A 20,704-nucleotide genomic window follows, 5' to 3' on the forward strand; every position below is an offset into this window, starting at 1 on the left:
AATAGGGATGACTTCTGACTGCATAGCCTACCATCAAATATTAAATGTTTTCTATAACCTCATAGTTGATATACTCATGTAGAGGCAAAAGCTGTACACAAATGAAATAAAAGAAGCATGGAATTGAATGCTGACAAACCATGTTTGCATTAGCCCTTTTAGTGTTGAGCAATTGTTTTGCAATTTAAATGTAGCATCATGAATTTACTTGGGCTATTCAACATTCATCCCTAAAGTTCACACACACCCAGTGAATGAAGAGAGGGGAAGATAGGCGGAGCATTGAGGAAATCTCTCTCTCTCTCTCTTTCTGTGGTCAACTATATGGGCACTAACAGACTGATTCTCAGACAGTGTTCCTAGGCTGGTAATTCATTTACAGAACATACACTGACAACTGGAGCTATTTTCACAGTCAGAAAGACAAGTTGACCATCAGACAAACGCTGATTTACATTTTCCCCCTTCCTACACCACCTTTCAAGGTAAGACTCATGGAAGATTGTCCTATGAAATAGAGACACAACTTATGTTTTTGTTTGAGTTGATCATCCAATTACATAAAGACTAGCCAACAGATAATATATTTAAAAAAAATACAAATTAAATTATGATTAGCCTTTCTATGGCCAAAGTTTTGAATGACTAGACTCAGTTGTTTTCAAATTCCAGCAGCAGGACTTTCTTTTGGAATGTTAGATAACATTTTTCAATTTTTGCATGTTAATGTATAGCCAGCAGATTCCGACCTTACCGTTATGCTTGTTAACACTGAGCTGCACTGGGGTCGGAACAATCCCGGTTAGATTAAGAGACTGCAGAGCCGGCACGAGATATGGGTCGGAAAAAGGGACTCAATGCAGGGATGGGATGTTCCACTGTACTCCAACTTTTACCTATATCCAAACTGATACATCGAAAACTGCAATTATTGTCCACACACTAGCTAGCAGTTGCCACAACCGCAGCTCATTGTAAAGAAGAGTAACGGTAGGGTTGGAATCTACTGTCTAGAAAGGCCTATGGCAACAGTGCTGAGATTTATGATTATATGAAGTTCATGATTATTTGAGTGTTTGTGGTATTCATATGCAAATGACAAGTTAATTTACTTTGATATAGGCCTTGTTCTGAAATTCTGACAAAGATCTTTATCTCCCTGTACAGACTAGGCTACCTTCACCTATCATGACGACACCTAACCAGAATCGAACCCCCCGCGGCGTGGGCACCCCGCTCTCCCCCAACCGCATCACGCGGCTGCAGGAGAAGGATGACCTGTGCAACCTCAATGACCGCCTGGCCATCTACATCGACAAGGTGCGCTCGCTGGAATCTGAGAATGCAGGGCTGCGGCTACGCATTACTGAATCGGAGACCGAGATTAGCCGGGAGATGAAGGGCATGAAGGCTGCTTATGAGGCCGAGCTTGCTGACGCCAGGCAGACTCTTGACTCGGTGGCCAAAGAGCGTGCACGCCTGCAGCTGGAACTAGGCAAGGTGCGGGAGGACTACAAGGAGCTCAAGGCCAGGTACCTACAGCATCGGTGTATATTCCAATATAAAAAACATGTTTTTATCCTATAAGCCCCACCATGCAATTGATAAAGCCCTCAATTAAGAAAGATAATCTGCCATATAGCTATTGCGCACTTCCCTGTAAAGACCACAACACATTCATACTGTAATGTCCTGGTGTGTGTGTGTTTGTGTGTCTGTGTGTCATTAGAGTGCAGGGAGAGCGGTGGAGCATTGATGTGCCATTTAGTTGAACTGAGTTTAGTATTATTAGACTATTAATATTAATTAGAGTAAGAATGTCTGATTACATCATTCTGTGACAGCCAGAAAAGCTAGGCACATTTTGCACAGGTTTACAGAGTCAGTTGAACTTATGAAAGTGTGTGTGATGGTTAAGCGTTGGATTCAAACTTTCCATGCCTACTGTTTCCATTCTGGAGTAGTTTGGGTTCTCTGACTCACCCAAATAGGTTTAAGATGTAAAAGTTATACTGCCACAATGTCTCCAGTGGTTATATAACAACCACTGGGGAACCAACTCAAGAGCATGCATTGACTATGTCTGAGGTTTCAACAGAAATTTTGTCTCTCTGATTAAAAATGTATGCAAATATACAGTTTCCTAAGATCTGAACAGATCCAGATGTTTTGTATTGCATCTCCATTCTTGTGAGCACTTGGATGCTTGAATGCCTTTTGAAGACGTTCTGATTCTGATCAAAAGCTTGTTTGCCTTTGACCTCAAAAACAATTTAATCAGGCTTTAAGGTAATTTGGATTAGCCTAAAATGTATCACTTATCATGCATGAAAGGATTTGAAATGAAGTACGCTGTTTCTGTGCTTATCAGTAGCATATACACTCACCGGGCAGTTTATTAGGTACTAATCTAGTACCGGGTCAGAGCCCCCTTTGCCTCCAGAACAGACTGATTTCTTCAGGGCATTCTACAAGGCGTCGGAAACATTCCACAGGGATGTTGGTCAATGCTGATGCGATGGCATCACGCAGTTGCTTCAGATTGGAAGGCGGTACATTCATGCTGCGAACAGCCCGTTCCATCCCATCCCAAAGATGCTCTATTGCAGTGCTCATCAACCGGCATTCCTAGTCAATCGCCAAACATTTCTGTAAAAAACCCAACGATAAGCCTTGCGATCCAATTTTTTTTTATTAGTCTCATGCTGTTGGCGGTAGCTGCACTCAATTCAGCTTCCCTACACGCCAGGTAGGCGACGTGTTCCCATTTTGAACCATTTCATATAGCAAATCAAGTGCATTGGCCTACCAATGGCCAATCAGATGGCTCAGATTATCGTGTCTGCAGTAATATAGCAGGTGTTGATACTGTGAGATTTCTACACTTTTAAAACCATGACTAGAGACAGACTGTCAATGAATACAGCAAAGAGCTGCTATTTTTATGAGTGAGTTCATGTCAAAGTTTTTACTCAGCACTGTCAACACTTTCTATTTAACACTTTTATAAGTCATAAAATGTGCGTTCTCCCTACTTAATCATTTTTAATACCGAGGAATATTTCACTTTCTCTGGTCATAGGAGTAACAACATTAATTTGTGCATAAGGCAGACAAAATATGGTGCGATTCGAGTTTCACCATCAGCTGGATGATGCTGTCCATTTCAGTCATTGTCAGCGGAGGAAAGGGAGAGTGGAGGGACATTGAGAGGTGGACCGTCTGCTGCCCTCTCCCTCTGCTGAGCTCAGACTGACTATCAGATGCAGGCTCCATCAGCCCACTAAAAAAGCAAATTATTCAAATTTATGCTCACTCAGCTGTGTCTCATAAGTAATACAACAACTGATCTATTAGCGTGATCATATAGCCTATCTCAAAAAATTGTCTGAAAAGAACAACAATGCATTGGCAGGGGAATTGAAAGCAAAGCCAATAGGCGGTGATAATATTTTGGGCCTATACCTCATTACTACAGTACTGTTTTGTGCATAGGGTGGCCGTTTCTGAGATATTGGAACCATCGTGGCTGGCACTGATGATTGTATCACACTCAAAGTCGCTTAGGTCACTAGTTTTTCCCCATTCTAATGTTCAATCGAACAGTAACTGAATGCCCTCGATGCCTGTCTGCCTTCTTTACATAACAAGCTATGGTCACGTGACTGTAGGAGCGATCCATTTTCATGAACAGGGTGGTGCACCAAATGAAACTGTCCGGTGACTGTAGTTTGCCTACACACACCCACTTCCTACGCCTCCTGCATGTGTCAAATGATTTCGGTTTTATTTGACATATTCCTTCATTTTCCTCATTGCTCAATGTAGTTTGACTGCAACCATCATCCAGCCAAACAGCTCCCATCCCATCCTACTATACAGCATCCATGCCCAGTGACTAACTCTTTCCCGTTTGTGCTTTCCAGTCATCATTCTGTGTCCCAAATGGCACCCTATTTCTTACAAAGTACACAACTGTTGACCATGGCCCATAGGGCTCTGGTCAACAGTAGTGCATTGTGAAGGGAATAGAGTACCATTTGGGACACAACTTAAATGTACAATACGTGGCAGTGTTTGGAGTGTTCCACTCCCCGCTTCAATTATTTTTTCATAAATATTGAGATGGTGACAGCCTTGTGTTTGGCAAAGGCAGGCCGGGTTGCCATGGCAGTCTCTCAACCAAACAAAGACGGTTGTGGCTTGTGGCTACCATATGCGTCACAGTGGATGGATATAGATATAACTATGACTCATAGCACAGGGCTGGAAACACCCCCACCCATTCCCAGGCTTTCCCACCTTTCTCCTCCAGGCTTTCATCTCCCTAAAATAGCCACAGGATACAGCTGTATGAATGAAAAAAAGGAACTGTTGGAAAAACAGTTCTACATCTACATGATTTATTTGTTGAAGGGATAATCAGTGTAGGTAATCAAGTCAGTGTAGGTACATTCTTGTCACTGACATTTTCTTTCTGTAGCAATTGAGATTGGAGACAGATAAAATTACATATTTTTTTATTATATTAATATAAAAATCTACTCAACACTCCAAGAGACTGCTCATCATAATTATGTTCATACAAACCAGTGATTCCAGTGAATGCATGTCTCCTCAGGAACACAAAGAAGGAGTCTGACCTGGCGGGGGCGCTACTCCGGCTGAAGGACCTGGAGGCTTTGTTGAACTCTAAGGATGCATCCCTGACCACTGCCCTGGGAGAGAAACGCAACCTTGAGGCAGAGGTCAGAAACCTAAAGGCCCAGCTAGCCAAGGTGAACGCACTCACAATTTGTCTGGTTCTCCAAGACACTATCAATCCCATTCAACACAGCTATTGTCCAACACTATTGTTCCACTATTGCTTTTGTGAGTCACTGACTTTTTTCACTCCAGTTCATTCTGATTCAATCTCTTCATCTAGTTGACACTGTTATCTCTTCTCATTGTGTGCATGCTTGTGTGCGCTTGCCTACATGTGTGTGAATGCCATACCCTAAAATCTTATTTCTCTTTCTGACTCGATCAGCTGGAGACCAGTCTGAGCGATGCTAAGAAGCAGCTGCAGGATGAGATGCTGAGGAGAGTGGATGGAGAGAACCGCATCCAGACAGTAAAAGAAGAGCTGGAGTTCCAGAAGAACCTCTACACTGAGGTCAGACTGTCGGACATTGTCACTACTGTTACCATGATGATGATAATCATCATTTTAAGACATTTTAACAAGACCTCCATGACTAGTTTGCAGTAAAACTAGTAGTAATCATTATGGGTCAGTAACGTTTCTCGATTAAGAATAAACAGCAACTGCCCCTAAAAAGCAACTTCTTGTTTGAAAACAGTCTATGTTGCATCGATATGAGACAGAAACATTTGTTATAGTGTTAAAATTGATTACAAAGTGTAAATAGAATCATTTTTGTCATAAAGTCAGTCTCGTACAAAACTCAGATTTGCGAGACAATAGGAATAAATGGTATGTCACGTAATGAAGGGTTCCATAACAGTTTTCCTTGGGTTGGGTTTATGTTAATCCTGCCCTCATGCCCACAGCTGGCAGCAGTAAAGTAATCATCAATTAGGAGCGCAGCTGCACATGACCCCATCATAATGCCCATGGTCAATTTGGTTTGACATTCAATATCCTTATGGGGCTATTTAAGGACCATCAATAAATTACAAAATGTACATGGAATAATATTTGAAAAGGTTAATAGCTCCAAATTTCAATGTCTTAACTTCAAACCAACTATAATTTGTAGAAATCGATATTGAAAGCATTTATTGAGGCAACTAAAGCTAATTCGCCAGCTAAAGGTAATTGGCTAAATTAAAAGCTTACCATATGCTTCCCCGTCAAAACAATTCGCACATACACTACCGTTAAAAAGTTAGGGGAAATAAAAAAATAAAAAAATTGTCCATTAAAATAACTTAAAATTGATCAGAAATAGTGTAGACATGGTTAATGTTGTAAATGACTATTGTAGATGGAAACGGCTGATTTTTAATGGAATATCTACATCGGCGTACAGAGGCCCATTATCAGCAACCATCACTCCTGTGTTCCAATGGCACGTTGAGTTAGCTAATCCAAGTTTATAATTTTAAAAGGCTAATTGATCATTAGAAAACCCTTTTGCAATTATGTTAGCACAGCTGAAAACTGTTGTCCTGATTAAAGAAGCAATAAAACTGACCTTCTTTAGACTAGATGAGTATCTTGAGCATCAGCATTTGTGGGTTCGATTACAGGCTCAAAATGGCCAGAAACTCTGAAACTCGTCAGTCTAATCTTGTTCTGAAAAACGAAGGCTATTCCATGTGATAAATTGCCAAGAAACGGAAGATCTTGTACAATGCACAAACTGGCTCGAACCAGAATAGAAAGAGGAGTGGGAGGCCCCAGTGCACAACTGAGCAAGAGGACAAGTACATTAGTGTCTAGTTTGAGAAATAGACTCCTCACAAGTCCTCAACTGGCAGCTTCATTAAATAGTACCCGCAAAACACCAGTCTCAACGTCAACAGTGAAGAGGCGACTCCAGTATGCTGGCCTTCTAGGCAGAGTTCCTCTGTCCAGTGTCTGTGTTTTTTTTGCCCATCTTAATCGTCTCTTTTTAATGGCCAGTCTGAGATATGGCTTTTTCTTTGCAACTCTGCCCAGAAGGACAGCATCCTGGAGTCGCCTCTTCCTCTTCACTCAATGAGATTACTAGTTTTCGTGCACATTTTTCACTTGAGAAATAGTTTACCAAACACCTTAGCTACATGTTCTTTACTATTCTGTCATCAGATTTTTCATCAATGCTCCTTATAGGACACATCACTGCACTCTATACTCCTCTGTAAACTAGTCATCTCAATATAGCCGTCGCAAGAACCACTGGTTGATGCTAATGTACAAAGCCGTCTTAGGCCTCACTCCCCCTATCTGAGATACCTACTGCAGCCCTCATTCTCCAAATACAACACCCATTCTGGCAGTCACGTTCTGTTAAAGGTCCCCAAAGCGCACACATCCCTGGGTCGCTCCTCTTATCAGTTTGCTGCAGCTAGCGACTGGAACGAGCTGCAAAAACCACTCAAACTTGACAGTCTTATCTCCATCTCTTCATTCAAAGACTCAATCATGGACACTCTTACTGACACTTGTGGCTGTTCGTGTGATGTATTGTTGTCTCTACCTTCTTGCCCTTTGTGCTGTTGTCTGTGCCCAATAATGTTTGTACCATGTTTTGTGCTGCTGCCATGTTGTGTTGCTACCGTGTTTTTGTCATGTGTTGCTGCCATGCTGTGTTGTTGTCTTAGGTCTCTCTTCATGTAGTGTTGTGGTATCTCTCTTGTTGTGTCGTGTGTTTTGTCATATATTTACATTTTTAATCCCAGACCCTTGTCCCCGCAGGAGGCCTTTTGCCAGGCCATCATTGTAAAAAAGAATATGTTCTTAACTGACTTGCCTAGCTAAATAAAGGTAAAATAAAATAAATAAATAGACTAGACTAGATGCGTGCATCCTCATGTGCCATCGCACGCATGTTGATTTGGTCCATCCACACCGGACATGATCAGGACACGTAGGTTGAAATATCAAAACAAACTCTGAACCAACTATATTAGTTTGGGGACAGGTCGAAACAAATGAAATATTCATTGACATTTAGCAAGCTAGCTTGCTGTTGCTAGCTAATTTGTCCTGGGATATAAACATTGGGTTGTAATTTAACCTGAAATGCAGCACTGGCTGTGTGGTCAGCATGTTAGCCCTCAAAATAAATGTATTTATTCCCTGAATATTTTGTGGAAGTGTTTCTGGCTATGTTGTTGCTACAGTGACTCAAGAGGGACAAAAAACAGTAATATTGTCGTTTTTTCCTCATTATTCAAGAGAAGGACTTGAGGGAATGTGGGAGCACAGGTGTTTGTTTCGCCTAGCCGAGTTCTACTCGAAGCAAACCAAACCTATGTATGCGGGAGCCTTTACTGTGTACTGTTTTGGCAGAGTGAATGTACAAACACTTGCCATTGAGAATTATTTTGAATCCAGGAACAGGCTTAATCTGAGTCGGGGAAACCGGTCCTTAAGATTTTGTTTTGTTGATAAATCTCTTACAGGAGCTGAGAGAAACGAAGAGACGCCACGAGTCTTGCATGGTGGAGCTGGGTAACGGAAAACAGGAGGACTTTGAGAGCAGGCTGGCCGAGGCCCTGATAGAGATGCGCTCCCAGCACGAGCTACAGATCAAGATGTACAAGGATGACATAGAGAAAACCTATACATCTAAGGTAGCCCATCCATCAGATTTTGAGGTTGAGAAAGAGAGCTTCATGATGTGCAATGTGCCTGCTAGTATTATATTCAGAAAGCTGCAGGCCAACATGCATGCTACCATTTGAGAAATTTGAGCACAAGTTTGATTGAAGTACATTTCATCAGCATAGCTACGGGATGAATAGCATCAGTTTAGACGACCACTGATTCTGGTCCCCATGCTCCCAAGGACTGATGCCCTTTTGTTGTTCTCTGCCAGTTGGAGAATGCCCGTCAGTCTGCTGACAGGAGCAGTCACCTGGTGGGGGCAGCCCATGAGGAGCTGCAGCAGACCAGAGTACGCATCGAGTCTATGTCCTCCCAACTCAGCCAGCTGCAAAAACAGGTATAGTATTTGTGCAGGTTTGTCAAAATAATAACACGTTATATACACATGTGCAACCAAAAGATTCCACAGTTAATCTCGGTTACCCAGAAGTAAAATTATCTCGCGAAAGTTTGTCATTTCATGCCATTAACAATTGTGATTACCTTTGTGGAAAGGAAATGACTAATATACACACATTGACTTATTAATACCAGATCCACTAAACAAAATCATCAGACAACATTTATTTCCTGTATATTTTCTGTTTGCTCTGGTGTTTCATTTGGCTAGCACAGCAAATAATATCACTGGAGCTAGCGTGATATGAAGGTAGAAAAATATCAGTTTACATTGTTAGCCAGCTAGCTAGATAAATGAATATCTCTCACGACAGCCAACAAAGTTACGATGTAGCTAGCATATAAATTCAATGTTTGACTGCCACATTGTTTACCTCATAAGTTATCTAGCAGCAGTAATTACCCAACTATCAACCCCTCTCCCTCTAACCAATGTCACTCAGTTCTTCGTCTGCATCCTCCAAAACACAACTATATTTTACCCAAGTGTATTGCCCGCTTACTTTTTAAAAGAAACAAACTAGTTTTAATGAACCGCTAGCTTGTGCCAATCATGTATTATCAGCCTCACTTTCCAAGACCTAGTTAGTGGTGTGTTTACAGTAAAACTGAACTTTACAGATGCTAGCACTGACACCTTGTGGGGATAAAGTTGAACTGCATATCATCACACCAGGATGGTACATAACATTAGTTTTATTTCAAGCAACATATTTGGTGATGTATTTTGAAGTTAAATGAACCTTAAAATTTTATTTTCTGCATACCATCATGACAGTGATATTTGATAATAATGGTTCTCTCCTGTGCGTGTCAGGTTAACCCAGGCCCTGTTTGTCCCCAGCCGCTCTCGTTTGTTGACTTCTGTAACCGTAAAAGCCTTGGGCTCATGCATGTTAAATTCATGCATGCATGTTCAATTCTCGGGCCGACTCTTTTCTCTGTGTATATCAATGATGTCGTTCTTGCTGCTGGTGATTCTCTGATCCACCTCTACGCAGATGACACCATTCTGTATACATCTGGCCCTTCTTTGGACACTGTGTTAACAAACCTCCAACTGCTCTTAAATGCTAGCAAAACAAAATGCATGCTCTTCAATTGATCTCTGCCCGCACCCGCCCGCCCGACTAGCATCACTACTCTGGAGGGTTCTGACTTAGAATATGTGGACAACTATAAATACCTAGGTGTCTGGCTAGACTGTAAACTCTCCTTCCAGACTCATATTAAATCTAGAATCGGCTTCCTTTTTCACAACAAAGCCTCCACTCTTCACCCTACCGATCCTTGACTTTGGCGATGTAATTTACTAAATAGCCTCCAACACTATTTAGCAAATTGAATGCAGTCTATCACAGTGCCAACCGTTTTGTCACCAAAGCCCCATATACTACCCACCACTGCCACTTGAATGCTCTCGTTGGCTGGTCCATATTTGTCGCCAAACCCACAGGCTCCAGGTCATCTACAAGTCTTTGCTAGGCAAAGCTCAGCTGACTGGTCACCATAGCAACACCCACCCATAGCACACACTCCAGCAGGTATATTTCACTGGTCATCCCCAAAGCCAACACCTACTTCGGCATTCTTTTCTTCCAGTTCTCTGCTGCCAATGACTGGAACGTATTGGAAAAATCACTGAAGTTGGAGATTTATATCTCCCTCACTAACTTTAAGCATCAGCTGTCAGAGCAGCTTACGGATCGCTGCAGCTGTACAGCCCATCTGTAAATAGCCCACCCAACCAACTACCTACCTCATCCCGTATTTGTTTTTGTTTTTCTGCTCTTTTGCACACCAGTATTTCTTCTTGCACAGCCTCATCTGCACATCTATCACTCCAGTGTTAAATGCTAAATTGTAATTACTTCACCACTATGGCCTATTTATTACCTTACCTCCTTACTTCATTTGCACACACTGTATATCACACACACTTATCTTGACCAGGTCGCAGTTGTAAATGAGAACTTGTTCCTCAACTGGCCTTCCTGGTTAAATAAAGTTGAAATATATTTTTATTTTCTTTATTACAAGGGTAGGTTGAGCTACAGATTTTAACACCAGATAATGTGCTTTAACCCCAAAAGATGTTTACCCATTATACTGGGAGTTACAGGTTTGCCAATATAAAACATTGCCTAAGGTTTTTCAACTAACCTGGTATTTGTGATACTGTCTTGTTCTCGATTTGTGGAAACAGGAGTCTCATAAAATGTCCAGTTCCAGGGGGTCCGTTTGAATTATTAAAATAAATAAATGTTTTGAGCCATGAAGTAATCCAACAATGTGTAAGCTGCCATCTTGTCTATTTCAAATGTTCTCTCATTGATCAAGACAGGTGGAACCACCGCAAAGTGCCAGATGTCACGATATGGCGGCATACACATTGGTGGACTACTTCATGGAGAATAACATTTATTTATTTTAATAACAGAGCATTTTCTAAATTCAAACGACCCCGCTGCAACTGGACACAGACATTTGCGACTCATGTTTCCATGAATTGAGAACGAACATAGTACGAACATAATCAAATGACACTTGAAGTTAGCTTGCCAACCACTGGAGGACAGTGAGTGTAGCAGAATGAAGCAAATTGACGCAAAATCCTCCTGCAGCTGATATGCTTATTGTATTAAGATATAGATAAATTCATGATGGACAGGAGACACTACTTTAAGTCTCAGGGGGGAAGACATCACATTACATTGGCTACTAGAACTCACCTCTGCTCCAGTCACACCCCTTTCACATCCTCCTACTCCGCCAACAGTATAACTCAGCCACCGACTGTGTGATCTGAGTCAATGTAGCAGAATTAAACCGGGGTGCAACTTCGGAAGTGGGGGGGGACATTATTATTTATTTTTAATCCAGTTGGATAAACTCTCCAAACAGCCTACCCGACCGCTCGGAGGTGTCCACATGGTCCTAAAGCACACCATCCTTTTTTTGTGTCACATTCCAATGGGGGTGCTAGATTGATTCAGTTCACACATTCTGCTCTGCTGACTGCTGAGGTTGGTGTGGAGAAGGATGTGTGAGTGTGTCGCACATTAGCTAGTTGACAGGTGCTAAGCTACTTCTCAATTCATCCTTCCTCGATTCCTCTCCTCCTTCTCAAAACCCATTGGAGAAGGTCAGAAGGGTAGCTACCTTGTAGCTTCTCATCCAATACAGTTGCAATACAATACAGATGAGGAAATGGGATGTGAGGAATCAAGGAAAGACAAAGTGCGACAAAATCCTAGTAACCATTGAGTGGTGATGTCACCCACCCTTAGACCTAAAGTACTGTTATCCTAGCCCAACTAGGATAATGGATGCTGGTTTGTGGGTATGAAGTGCTGTTGTAGACAGGGGTTGCATCCCATGTCAGCCATACAGGGATTGTTACACCGATGATCAAGGACATCAGCTGCAAATCTATGCAATATCAGACAAATTGAGAGTGAGTGACAATCAAATGAAACAGACAAACGGGGAATATTAAATCACCATAAAATACACTATACTTAATTTGTTACGGTTTTCTAGTGGTGATGAAGGAGAGTCGGACCAAACTGTAGCGTGTCGATTGCGATCCATATTTATTAAACAAAACGTAAACACGACTAAACAATAAACACTACAAAACAAATAAACGTAATGAAAACCGAAAACAGCCTATCTAGTGCAAACTAACAGAGAGTACAAGTAAGACACTAAGGACAATCACCCACGACAAACTCAAAGAATATGGCTGCCTAAATATGGTTCCCAATCAGAGACAACGATAAGCACCTGCCTCTAATTGAGAATCACTCCAGACAGCCATAGACTTTGCTAGAAAACCCCACTAGCTACAATCCCAAATATATACACACCAAAACAAAACACACCACAATACAAAAACTCCATGCCACACCCTGGCCTGACCCAATACATGAAGAAAAAACACAAAATACTTAGACCAGGGCGTGACAGAACCCCCCCCCCCTAAGGTGCAGACTCCCGAACGCACCTCAAAACAATAGGGAGGGTCCGGGTGGGCGTCTGTCCATGGTGGCGGCTCCGGCGCGGGACGTGGACCCCACTCCTTTAATGTCTTAGTCCCCTCTCCCTTCTTCCCTGGATAGTCCACCCTCACCGCCGACCATGGCCTAGTAGTCCTCACCCTTTAGGTCTAAGGGTGGGTGACATCACCACTCAATGGTTACTAGGATTTTGTCGCACTTTGTCTTTCCTTGATTCCTCACATCCCATTTCCTCATCTGTATTGTATTGCAACTGTATTGGATGAGAAGCTACAAGGTAGCTACCCTTCTGACCTTCTCCAATGGGTTTTGAGAAGGAGGAGAGGAATCGAGGAAGGATGTATTGAGAAGTAGCTTAGCACCTGTCAACTGGACTGAGGAGCAGATCGGGACTGAAGGACAGCTCGGGACTGAGGCAGCTCGGGACTGAGGGGAAGCTCGGGAATGAGAGAAAGCTCAGGAGTGAGAGGAAGCTCAGGAGTGAGAGGAAGCTCAGGAGTGAGAGGAAGCTCAGGAGTGAGAGGAAGCTCAGGAGTGAGAGGAAGCTCAGGCAGGTAGATATATCTACCAGATCCTGGCTGGCTGGCAGATCTGGAAGAGTCTGGTTGACTGGCAGATCTGGAAGAGTCTGGTTGACTGGCAGATCTGGAAGAGTCTGGTTGACTGGAAGAGTCTGGTTGACTGGAAGAGTCTGGCTGACTGGAAGAGTCTGGCTGACTGGAAGAGTCTGGCTGAATGGCAGATCTGGCGGCGCTGGGCAGACTGGCGGCGCTGGGCAGACTGGCGGCGCTGGGCAGACTGGCGGCACTGGCTGCTCCATATAGGCTGACAGCTCTGGCGGCTTCTTACAGACTGACAGCTCTGGCGGCTCCGTGCTGACTGGCAGCCCCTTGCAGACTGGCAGCTCCTTACAGACTGACAGCTCCTTGCAGACTGACAGCTCCGTGCAGACTGACAGCTCCTTGCAGACTGACAGCTCCTTGCAGACTGACAGCTCCTTGCAGACTGACAGCTCCTTGCAGACTGACAGCTCCGTGCAGACTGACAGCTCCGTGCAGACTGACAGCTCTGGCTGCTCCATGTAGACTGGCAGCTCCTTGCAGACTGGCAGCTCTATGTAGACTGACAGCTCTGGCTGCTTCATGCAGACTGACAGCTCTGGCTGCTCCATGTAGACTGGCTGCTCCATGCAGACTGACATCTCTGGCTGCTCCATGCAGACTGACAGCTCTGGCTGCTCCATGTAGACTGGCTGCTCCATGCAGACTGACAGCTCTGGCTGCTCCATGCAGACTGACATCTCTGGCTGCTCCATGCAGACTGACATCTCTGGCTGCTCCATGCAGACTGACAGCTCTGGCTGCTCCATGCAGACTGACAGCTCTGGCTGCTCCATGCAGACTGACAGCTCTGGCTGCTCCATGCAGACTGACAGCTCTGGCTGCTCCATGCAGACTGACAGCTCTGGCTGCTCCATGCAGACTGACAGCTCTGGCTGCTCCATGCAGACTGACAGCTCTGGCTGCTCCATGTAGACTGGCAGCTCCTTGCAGACTGGCATCTCTGGCTGCTCTATGCAGACTGACAGCTCTGGCTGCTTCATGCAGACTGACACATCTGGCTGCTTCATGCAGACTGGCAGTTCTGGCTGCCTCATGTAGACGGACATTTCTGGCTGCTCCATGCAGACTGACAGCTCTGGCTGCTCCATGCAGACTGACATCTCTGGCTGCTCCATGCAGACTGACAGCTCTGGCTGCTCCATGCAGACTGACAGCTCTGGCTGCTCCATGCAGACTGACAGCTCTGGCTGCTCCATGCAGACTGACATCTCTGGCTGCTCCATGCAGACTGACAGCTCTGGCTGCTCCATGCAGACTGACAGCTCTGGCTGCTCCATGCAGACTGACAGCTCTGGCTGCTCCATGCAGACTGACAGCTCTGGCTGCTCCATGCAGACTGACATCTCTGGCTGCTCCAGCTGCTCCCTGCAGGCTGGCAGCTCTGTCTGCGCTAAACAGGCGGGAGACTCCGGCAGCGCTGTAGAGGAGAAAGGCTCTGGCTGCGCTAAACAGGCGGGAGACTCCAGCAGCGCAGGAGAGGAGAAAAGCGCTAGCTGCGCTGAACAGGCGGGAGACTCCAGCAGCGCAGGAGAGGAGAAAAGCGCTGGCTGCGCTGAACAGGCGAGGCGCACTGAAGGCCTGGTGCGTGGTGCTGGTACTGGTGTTACTGGACCGAGGACACGCACAGGAAGCCTGGTGCGGGGAGCTGCTACCGGAGGACTGGAGTGTGGAGGTGGCACAGGATGGGCTAGACCGTGAAGGCGTACTGGAGATCTTGAGAGCAGTGTTGGCACAGGACGTGCAAGGCTAGGGATGTGTACAGGAGGCCTGGTGCGTGAGGCTGGCACCAACTTCACCAGCCGACTAACACGCACCTCAGGACGAGTATGGAGCGCTAACCCAGGTGCCATCAAATCCCCAACACATTCCGTCGGGCGAATTCCATGCAAAAAGCACCAACACAGCAACTCCCTCATTTCTCTCTCCTCCAATTTCCCCATTAACTCCTTCACGGTCTCTGTTTCGCTCACCTCCAACACCGGCTCTGGTTCGGGTCTCCTCCTAGGCTCCTCACGATAAACAGGGAGAGTTGGCTCAGATCTGACTCCTGACTCTGCCACACTCTCCCTGAGCCCCCCCCCCCCCCAAGACATTTTTGGGGCTGATTCTCAGGCTTCCTTCCGAGTCGCCGTGCTGCCTCCTCATTACGGCGCCTCTTCGCTCTCGCCGCCTCCAGTTCCTCTTTGGGGCGGCGATATTCTCCAGGCTGAGCCCAGGGTCCTTCTCAGTTTAGGATTTGCTCCCATGTCCAGAACTCCTTATAGCGCCTCTCCTCTTTGGGCTGCTCCTGCCTGTTGACACGCTGCTTGGTCCGTTGGTGGTGGGTGATTCTGTTACGGTTTTCTAGTGGTGATGAAGGAGAGTCGGACCAAACTGCAGCGTGTCGATTGCGATCCATATTTATTAAACAAAACGTAAACACGACTAAACAATAAACACTACAAAACAAATAAACGTAATGAAAACCGAAAACAGCCTATCTAGTGCAAACTAACAGAGAGTACAAGTAAGACACTAAGGACAATCACCCACGACAAACTCAAAGAATATGGCTGCCTAAATATGGTTCCCAATCAGAGACAACGATAAGCACCTGCCTCTGATTGAGAATCACTCCAGACAGCCATAGACTTTGCTAGAAAACCCCACTAGCTACAATCCCAAATATATACACACCAAAACCCCAAGACAAAACACACCACAATACAAAAACTCCATGCCACACCCTGGCCTGACCCAATACATGAAGAAAAAACACAAAATACTTAGACCAGGGCGTGACATAATTCAAAGAATCAACACTTTATTTCATATCATACAAAGAATGCCTATGTAAATAGTTAGTGGGTTTAGACATCCATCTTACTCCAAAACAAGAGAGAATTGAATAGTTAAATGAATAGTGCCTAATACAAATAATTAGCAGAATGTCAGGTGTTAGGGCTGGGCTGCCTTACATTTATTTGGAAAATTTCTTCTCACAAGCTCTACAAGCAAGAATGTTAAACAAAATTATATTTAAACGTACTTTACCAGTTTACCAGTCTGTGCGGTTGGTCCTTTAGATAATTGCATCAACTTTTCAAAGTACTGGTAGTGTTTTCAGATGATTTCTATCACCTGATGAATTCATACAAGATGAAAATACATGCATGAGACGCATGCCTACTTCTAGAGCTTGTGCAACGTGTTTACATGTTTCTGCACGTTTCAGGTGATAGAAATCTGAACGCTCTTTCAGCGCTTTGAAAAGTTGACGTACTTTCCTGATATAGATAGATAGATATATTTTCTCACATTCCTACCTGGAAAAGGTCCAACCACACAGACAACCATTAAAGTAAGTTAAAATGTGATTTTACTCAAGGTCGGTAGAGGAAACCTTTCCAATTTAGGCTATTCACTGAATTGCTTCTTTGTGAAATCTTATCAAATTTAATTTTGAAAAATAGATTAGTTCCCGGTTGCAAGGAACATCCGACCCTGACCTTGAGAAAACAACTAGACTGAGTTAGCTAGCTAGCTTAGCTGTTAAAAATATGTATACCCTGTCAATAAGTAAGTTTTACCCATTTCATAAGAACCTTTCCACCCATTCCAGTTGGCAGCCCGTGAGGCGAAGGTGAGGGACCTGGAGGAGGCATTGTCTCGTGAGAGGGACACCACGCGCCGTCTGCTGGGGGATAAGGAGAGAGAGATGGCTGAGATGAGACAGAGGATGCAGCAGCAGCTGGATGAGTATCAGGAGCTGCTGGATGTCAAACTGGCCCTGGACATGGAGATCTGTGCCTACAGAAAGCTACTGGAGGGAGAGGAGCAGAGGTATACTGAAGACATAGAAATATGCATTTTATAGTCACACATACAATACTTGTAAAATAGGGCAGGGTTAAACCTGTTCTGATAGCTAAGTTAGCTTGCTGGTTTCAATATTGAATCACTACAAGGGCTGCCGGCTAGAGCAGTATGGATGCCGTCTTAATTGGCTAGTCACCTCACCACCATGAACTACACACTGGTACTTTTTAGGGTTCTTTAATGAACAACTGTAGGATGTGGTTTTACAAGGAATAGAAAAACGAACATATTATAGGACACAATAATGTGATTATTACTATAAGATGCATACAGTATAAAGGTTTAACCAGATAAGCTTACTACAATTTGCTATGTAAATGTAATGAAATAAGGCTTCACACAGATGTGAATACAATACTGACTTAAAATGATATGGTGTATGTAATAGGCTTCCATTACATCTAAAATATAATGCAGTATAGGAGAACATGAATCACAATAGCAGAATACATCTGCAGTCTATACACTGCTACACAATACAGTTCTAGTATGCTAACATAGACGGTAAGTTATAAAGTGGCCCGCAAGGACACGTGACCACTGGTGCAATAACTGTGTACTGACCATGAAAATGGTGGACAGAGCGAGAGCGCTCACTAACACAACTTAAACCTGCTATCTCTAATAAGCTGCCGCAGTAACCAGCAGGCTGTACAATGTAAACAAACTCTGACCACGATAATAAAAGGACATAAATATTCTTAAATCTCAAGCATAAACATAACTGCAATGCACTGTGTGCATGATGCATAGAAAATAGTTAGCCTGGCTAACTAGCTAGTTGCTAGCAATAACGATACATAAGCAATTACAACTTGGAGGCGGTACTTACAACAAGCAGGCTAAAGAGAATGTCTCTGATTGGATAGAAATTTGGTGGTGATTGACTGATGATCTGTCGGGTATTCTAACTAATGGGACGAACTAGAAATACTACATCTGAAAGCAATTTCTACAATACTAATTGTAATGCATACTAATGCATATTGTAAATTTTTACATACTGACAAAACACACATACTTTACATGTACTTACTCACAGGGCTACAAACAGGCACATGTGGCACATACAGTATTACAAAGTACTGTATACACAGGTCAGAAGCACAAATACATGTCAAACTCAGTCATTCACAAATTACTCTTGCTCTCCTCCCTTCTCGGTTGTTAAAACCCATGGATCAATTCTACTCCATCCAGGTTGCGTCTGTCTCCCAGCCCTCCCACTACGCGAGTGACAGGAAGTGGATCAGGCACCCATACCGTCCACTGCAGTTCCTCTACCAAGAAGCGGCGTCTCAACAACACCGACAGTGAGGCCTCAGGCCTGACAGGAGGCACAGTGGCACGAACACGCATCACCCAGCAGGCTTCTGCCAGTGGACGTGTCACTGTGGATGAAGTGGACCTGGATGGGAAGTATGTGTTGCTCAGCAACAAAGCAGATGAGGTGAGAAGGGCTTGTTTGGCATTTTACACATTAAAGTCAGTTTGTTTTCTTATTAGGTTGATAGGATGAGGCTGAAGAGTGACATTTACAAATCTACTGCCACTGCTTTAGCACTTTAATTAGGGATTTACAGTAAATCCATCCTCTACATCACTCCCACAGGACCAGAACCTGGGAAACTGGCAGCTGAAGCGACAGATTGGCTCCGGCACCCCCGTCACCTTCAAGTTCCCCCCTAAATTCACCCTGAAGGCTGGACAGAGGGTCACAGTAAGTGTGTCTGAAAAGCTCCAATTACCATTGTGTTAAACATGGTCATTTTATCTGTGAAAAAAATGAAAATACTTCTGAATGTTCTTATGGGGAATCAGATCTGGGCATCTGCAGCTGGCGGCAGCCACAACCCCCCTTCTGACCTGGTGTGGAAGACCCAGACCTCATGGGGCAGTGGAGACCACTTCCAGACCACTCTGATCAGTGCCAACGGAGAGGTGGGCACTCACTGTTTATTTATTTATTTGACATTTATTTAACTAGGCAAGTCAGTTTAAGAACAAATTCTTATTTTCAATGACGGCCTGCCCCACAAACATGTTCATATTATAGTTTGTGACATTGCAACGGATCTTTCTCTCTATTCAGGAAATGGCTATGAGGAAGGTGACCCGCACCCTATTTGACGAGGATGATGATGACATGGTGAGTGCAATCAAATGCCAATTGAGTATGAAAAGGGTGTGTCTTTGGACTTTGGCACGTCCATAAGGAATGCAGCAAAATTAATGTGTGGTTAATAGATATATCTCTGACGCCCCCTGCAGATGGCCCATAGCACATGTGGAGGAGATGGTGAGTATAACCTTCGGAGCCGGTGTGGCTCCTGTGGCCTGCCCGCTGACAGCAAGTCCAGCGGCGGCTTCTCTGTGTCCTCCACCTCCCGCTCAATCCGAAGTGGGGGCATCGCTGAGGGTCTCCTCCCACACTCCTATGTTGTGAGCAGCAGCACGTCTCGTAGGGTAGGTCCTATAAGTCCCACAGACACACAACATTTTTAGTCCCTATAAGTAGGCCCATTTGAAATCTACACTTCATCTGCTGGAAAGCACACAAACCTGTTTAATGACATAGAACTCTGGTTGTTTAGTCATTGAGCTATTCAACATGTTAAGATATTTTGCACAACCAACTGCGTATGTTAAAAAATATATCTCATTTTTCAGAGTGGATCTAGAATGGAGAACTGCCCCATCATGTGAAGCTTTGAGTTCTAACTGGTGCACTCCATTTCATCTACATTTTTTATATATGTCTTTTTTTATACTCTTTATCCAATAAAGTTTTTCTAACTTTATACATTGTAATACATTCAGACATGCACATGTATTGTATTTGATTTATGTTTAGATCCAGACAGAGCACAAATAAAGGTTAGATTAATTTGTTGGCATGAAAATTTGATTGAACCACTAGTGCTGTCAGCTATATATTTTCCCAATGGATCCCTGCATGTTACAGTATGCCTCCAGTCTGATTTGTAACACATATAGCTTCTATTCATGTCACAATTAATAAAATAATAGAATAGAATAACTATGCATGGATCAATACAATTGCCTCATGTTGTTTTAATGGTGTATCTTTGTTCTTGTGGTCTCGTTTTGTTATTCAATGCTACACATTGTATTGGCTGTTTGAACAAGTATGATGGCGCTGACAGATATGGCAGCTCTGCTTCTAAGTCCCAAGCAACTTTGCAGTATTTATTTTTTGTGTGTGTTATTTCTTACATTATTAGCGTAGAAAATTATTTGTGTTATTACGTACAGCCGAAAATAAATTTGGATATCAGAGCAGCGGTAACTCACCAGCATTACGAACAGGAATATGACTTTCCCGAATTGGATTCTTTGTTCTTTGAATTGCCCAGGGCAATTCAACTTATTCCAGAGGCTGCTCCAAAACACTTTCGGCGGAGAAGAGGTATTCGGAATGTACTTCTAGTCTGCTTCCGAGTATATTACTCGCTAAT

The 20,704-nt window shown here is 43.8% G+C and overlaps 1 protein-coding gene across 1 annotated transcript; it reads left to right on the forward strand.

Annotated features, from left to right (window-relative positions):
* Positions 1-239: 239 nt before the first annotated feature.
* On the forward strand, positions 240-20,282 carry LOC109903127 (lamin-A). The gene is made up of 13 exons (XM_020499752.2): positions 240-485; positions 1,168-1,532; positions 4,622-4,778; positions 5,033-5,158; positions 8,119-8,289; positions 8,535-8,660; positions 16,969-17,189; positions 18,426-18,675; positions 18,838-18,945; positions 19,047-19,166; positions 19,318-19,374; positions 19,497-19,691; positions 19,896-20,282. The coding sequence occupies exons 2-13, from the start codon at positions 1,189-1,191 to the stop codon at positions 19,929-19,931; spliced, it is 1,911 nt and encodes a 636-aa protein (XP_020355341.1). The 5' UTR covers positions 240-485; positions 1,168-1,188; the 3' UTR covers positions 19,932-20,282.
* Positions 20,283-20,704: the final 422 nt, after the last annotated feature.

Source organism: Oncorhynchus kisutch, linkage group LG14 (assembly GCF_002021735.2).
Source record: "Oncorhynchus kisutch isolate 150728-3 linkage group LG14, Okis_V2, whole genome shotgun sequence".
Lineage (NCBI taxonomy): Eukaryota > Metazoa > Chordata > Actinopteri > Salmoniformes > Salmonidae > Oncorhynchus > Oncorhynchus kisutch.

Excerpts from the sequence above, each read along its gene's own strand:
- LOC109903127 (XM_020499752.2), top strand. The coding sequence starts at position 1,189 with ATGACGACACCTAACCAGAATCGAACCCCCCGCGGCGTGGGCACCCCG. Across the intron at positions 1,533-4,621 it reads TACAAGGAGCTCAAGGCCAG|GAACACAAAGAAGGAGTCTG; the intron begins GTACCTACAGCA and ends ATGTCTCCTCAG. Across the intron at positions 19,167-19,317 it reads TGATCAGTGCCAACGGAGAG|GAAATGGCTATGAGGAAGGT; the intron begins GTGGGCACTCAC and ends CTCTCTATTCAG.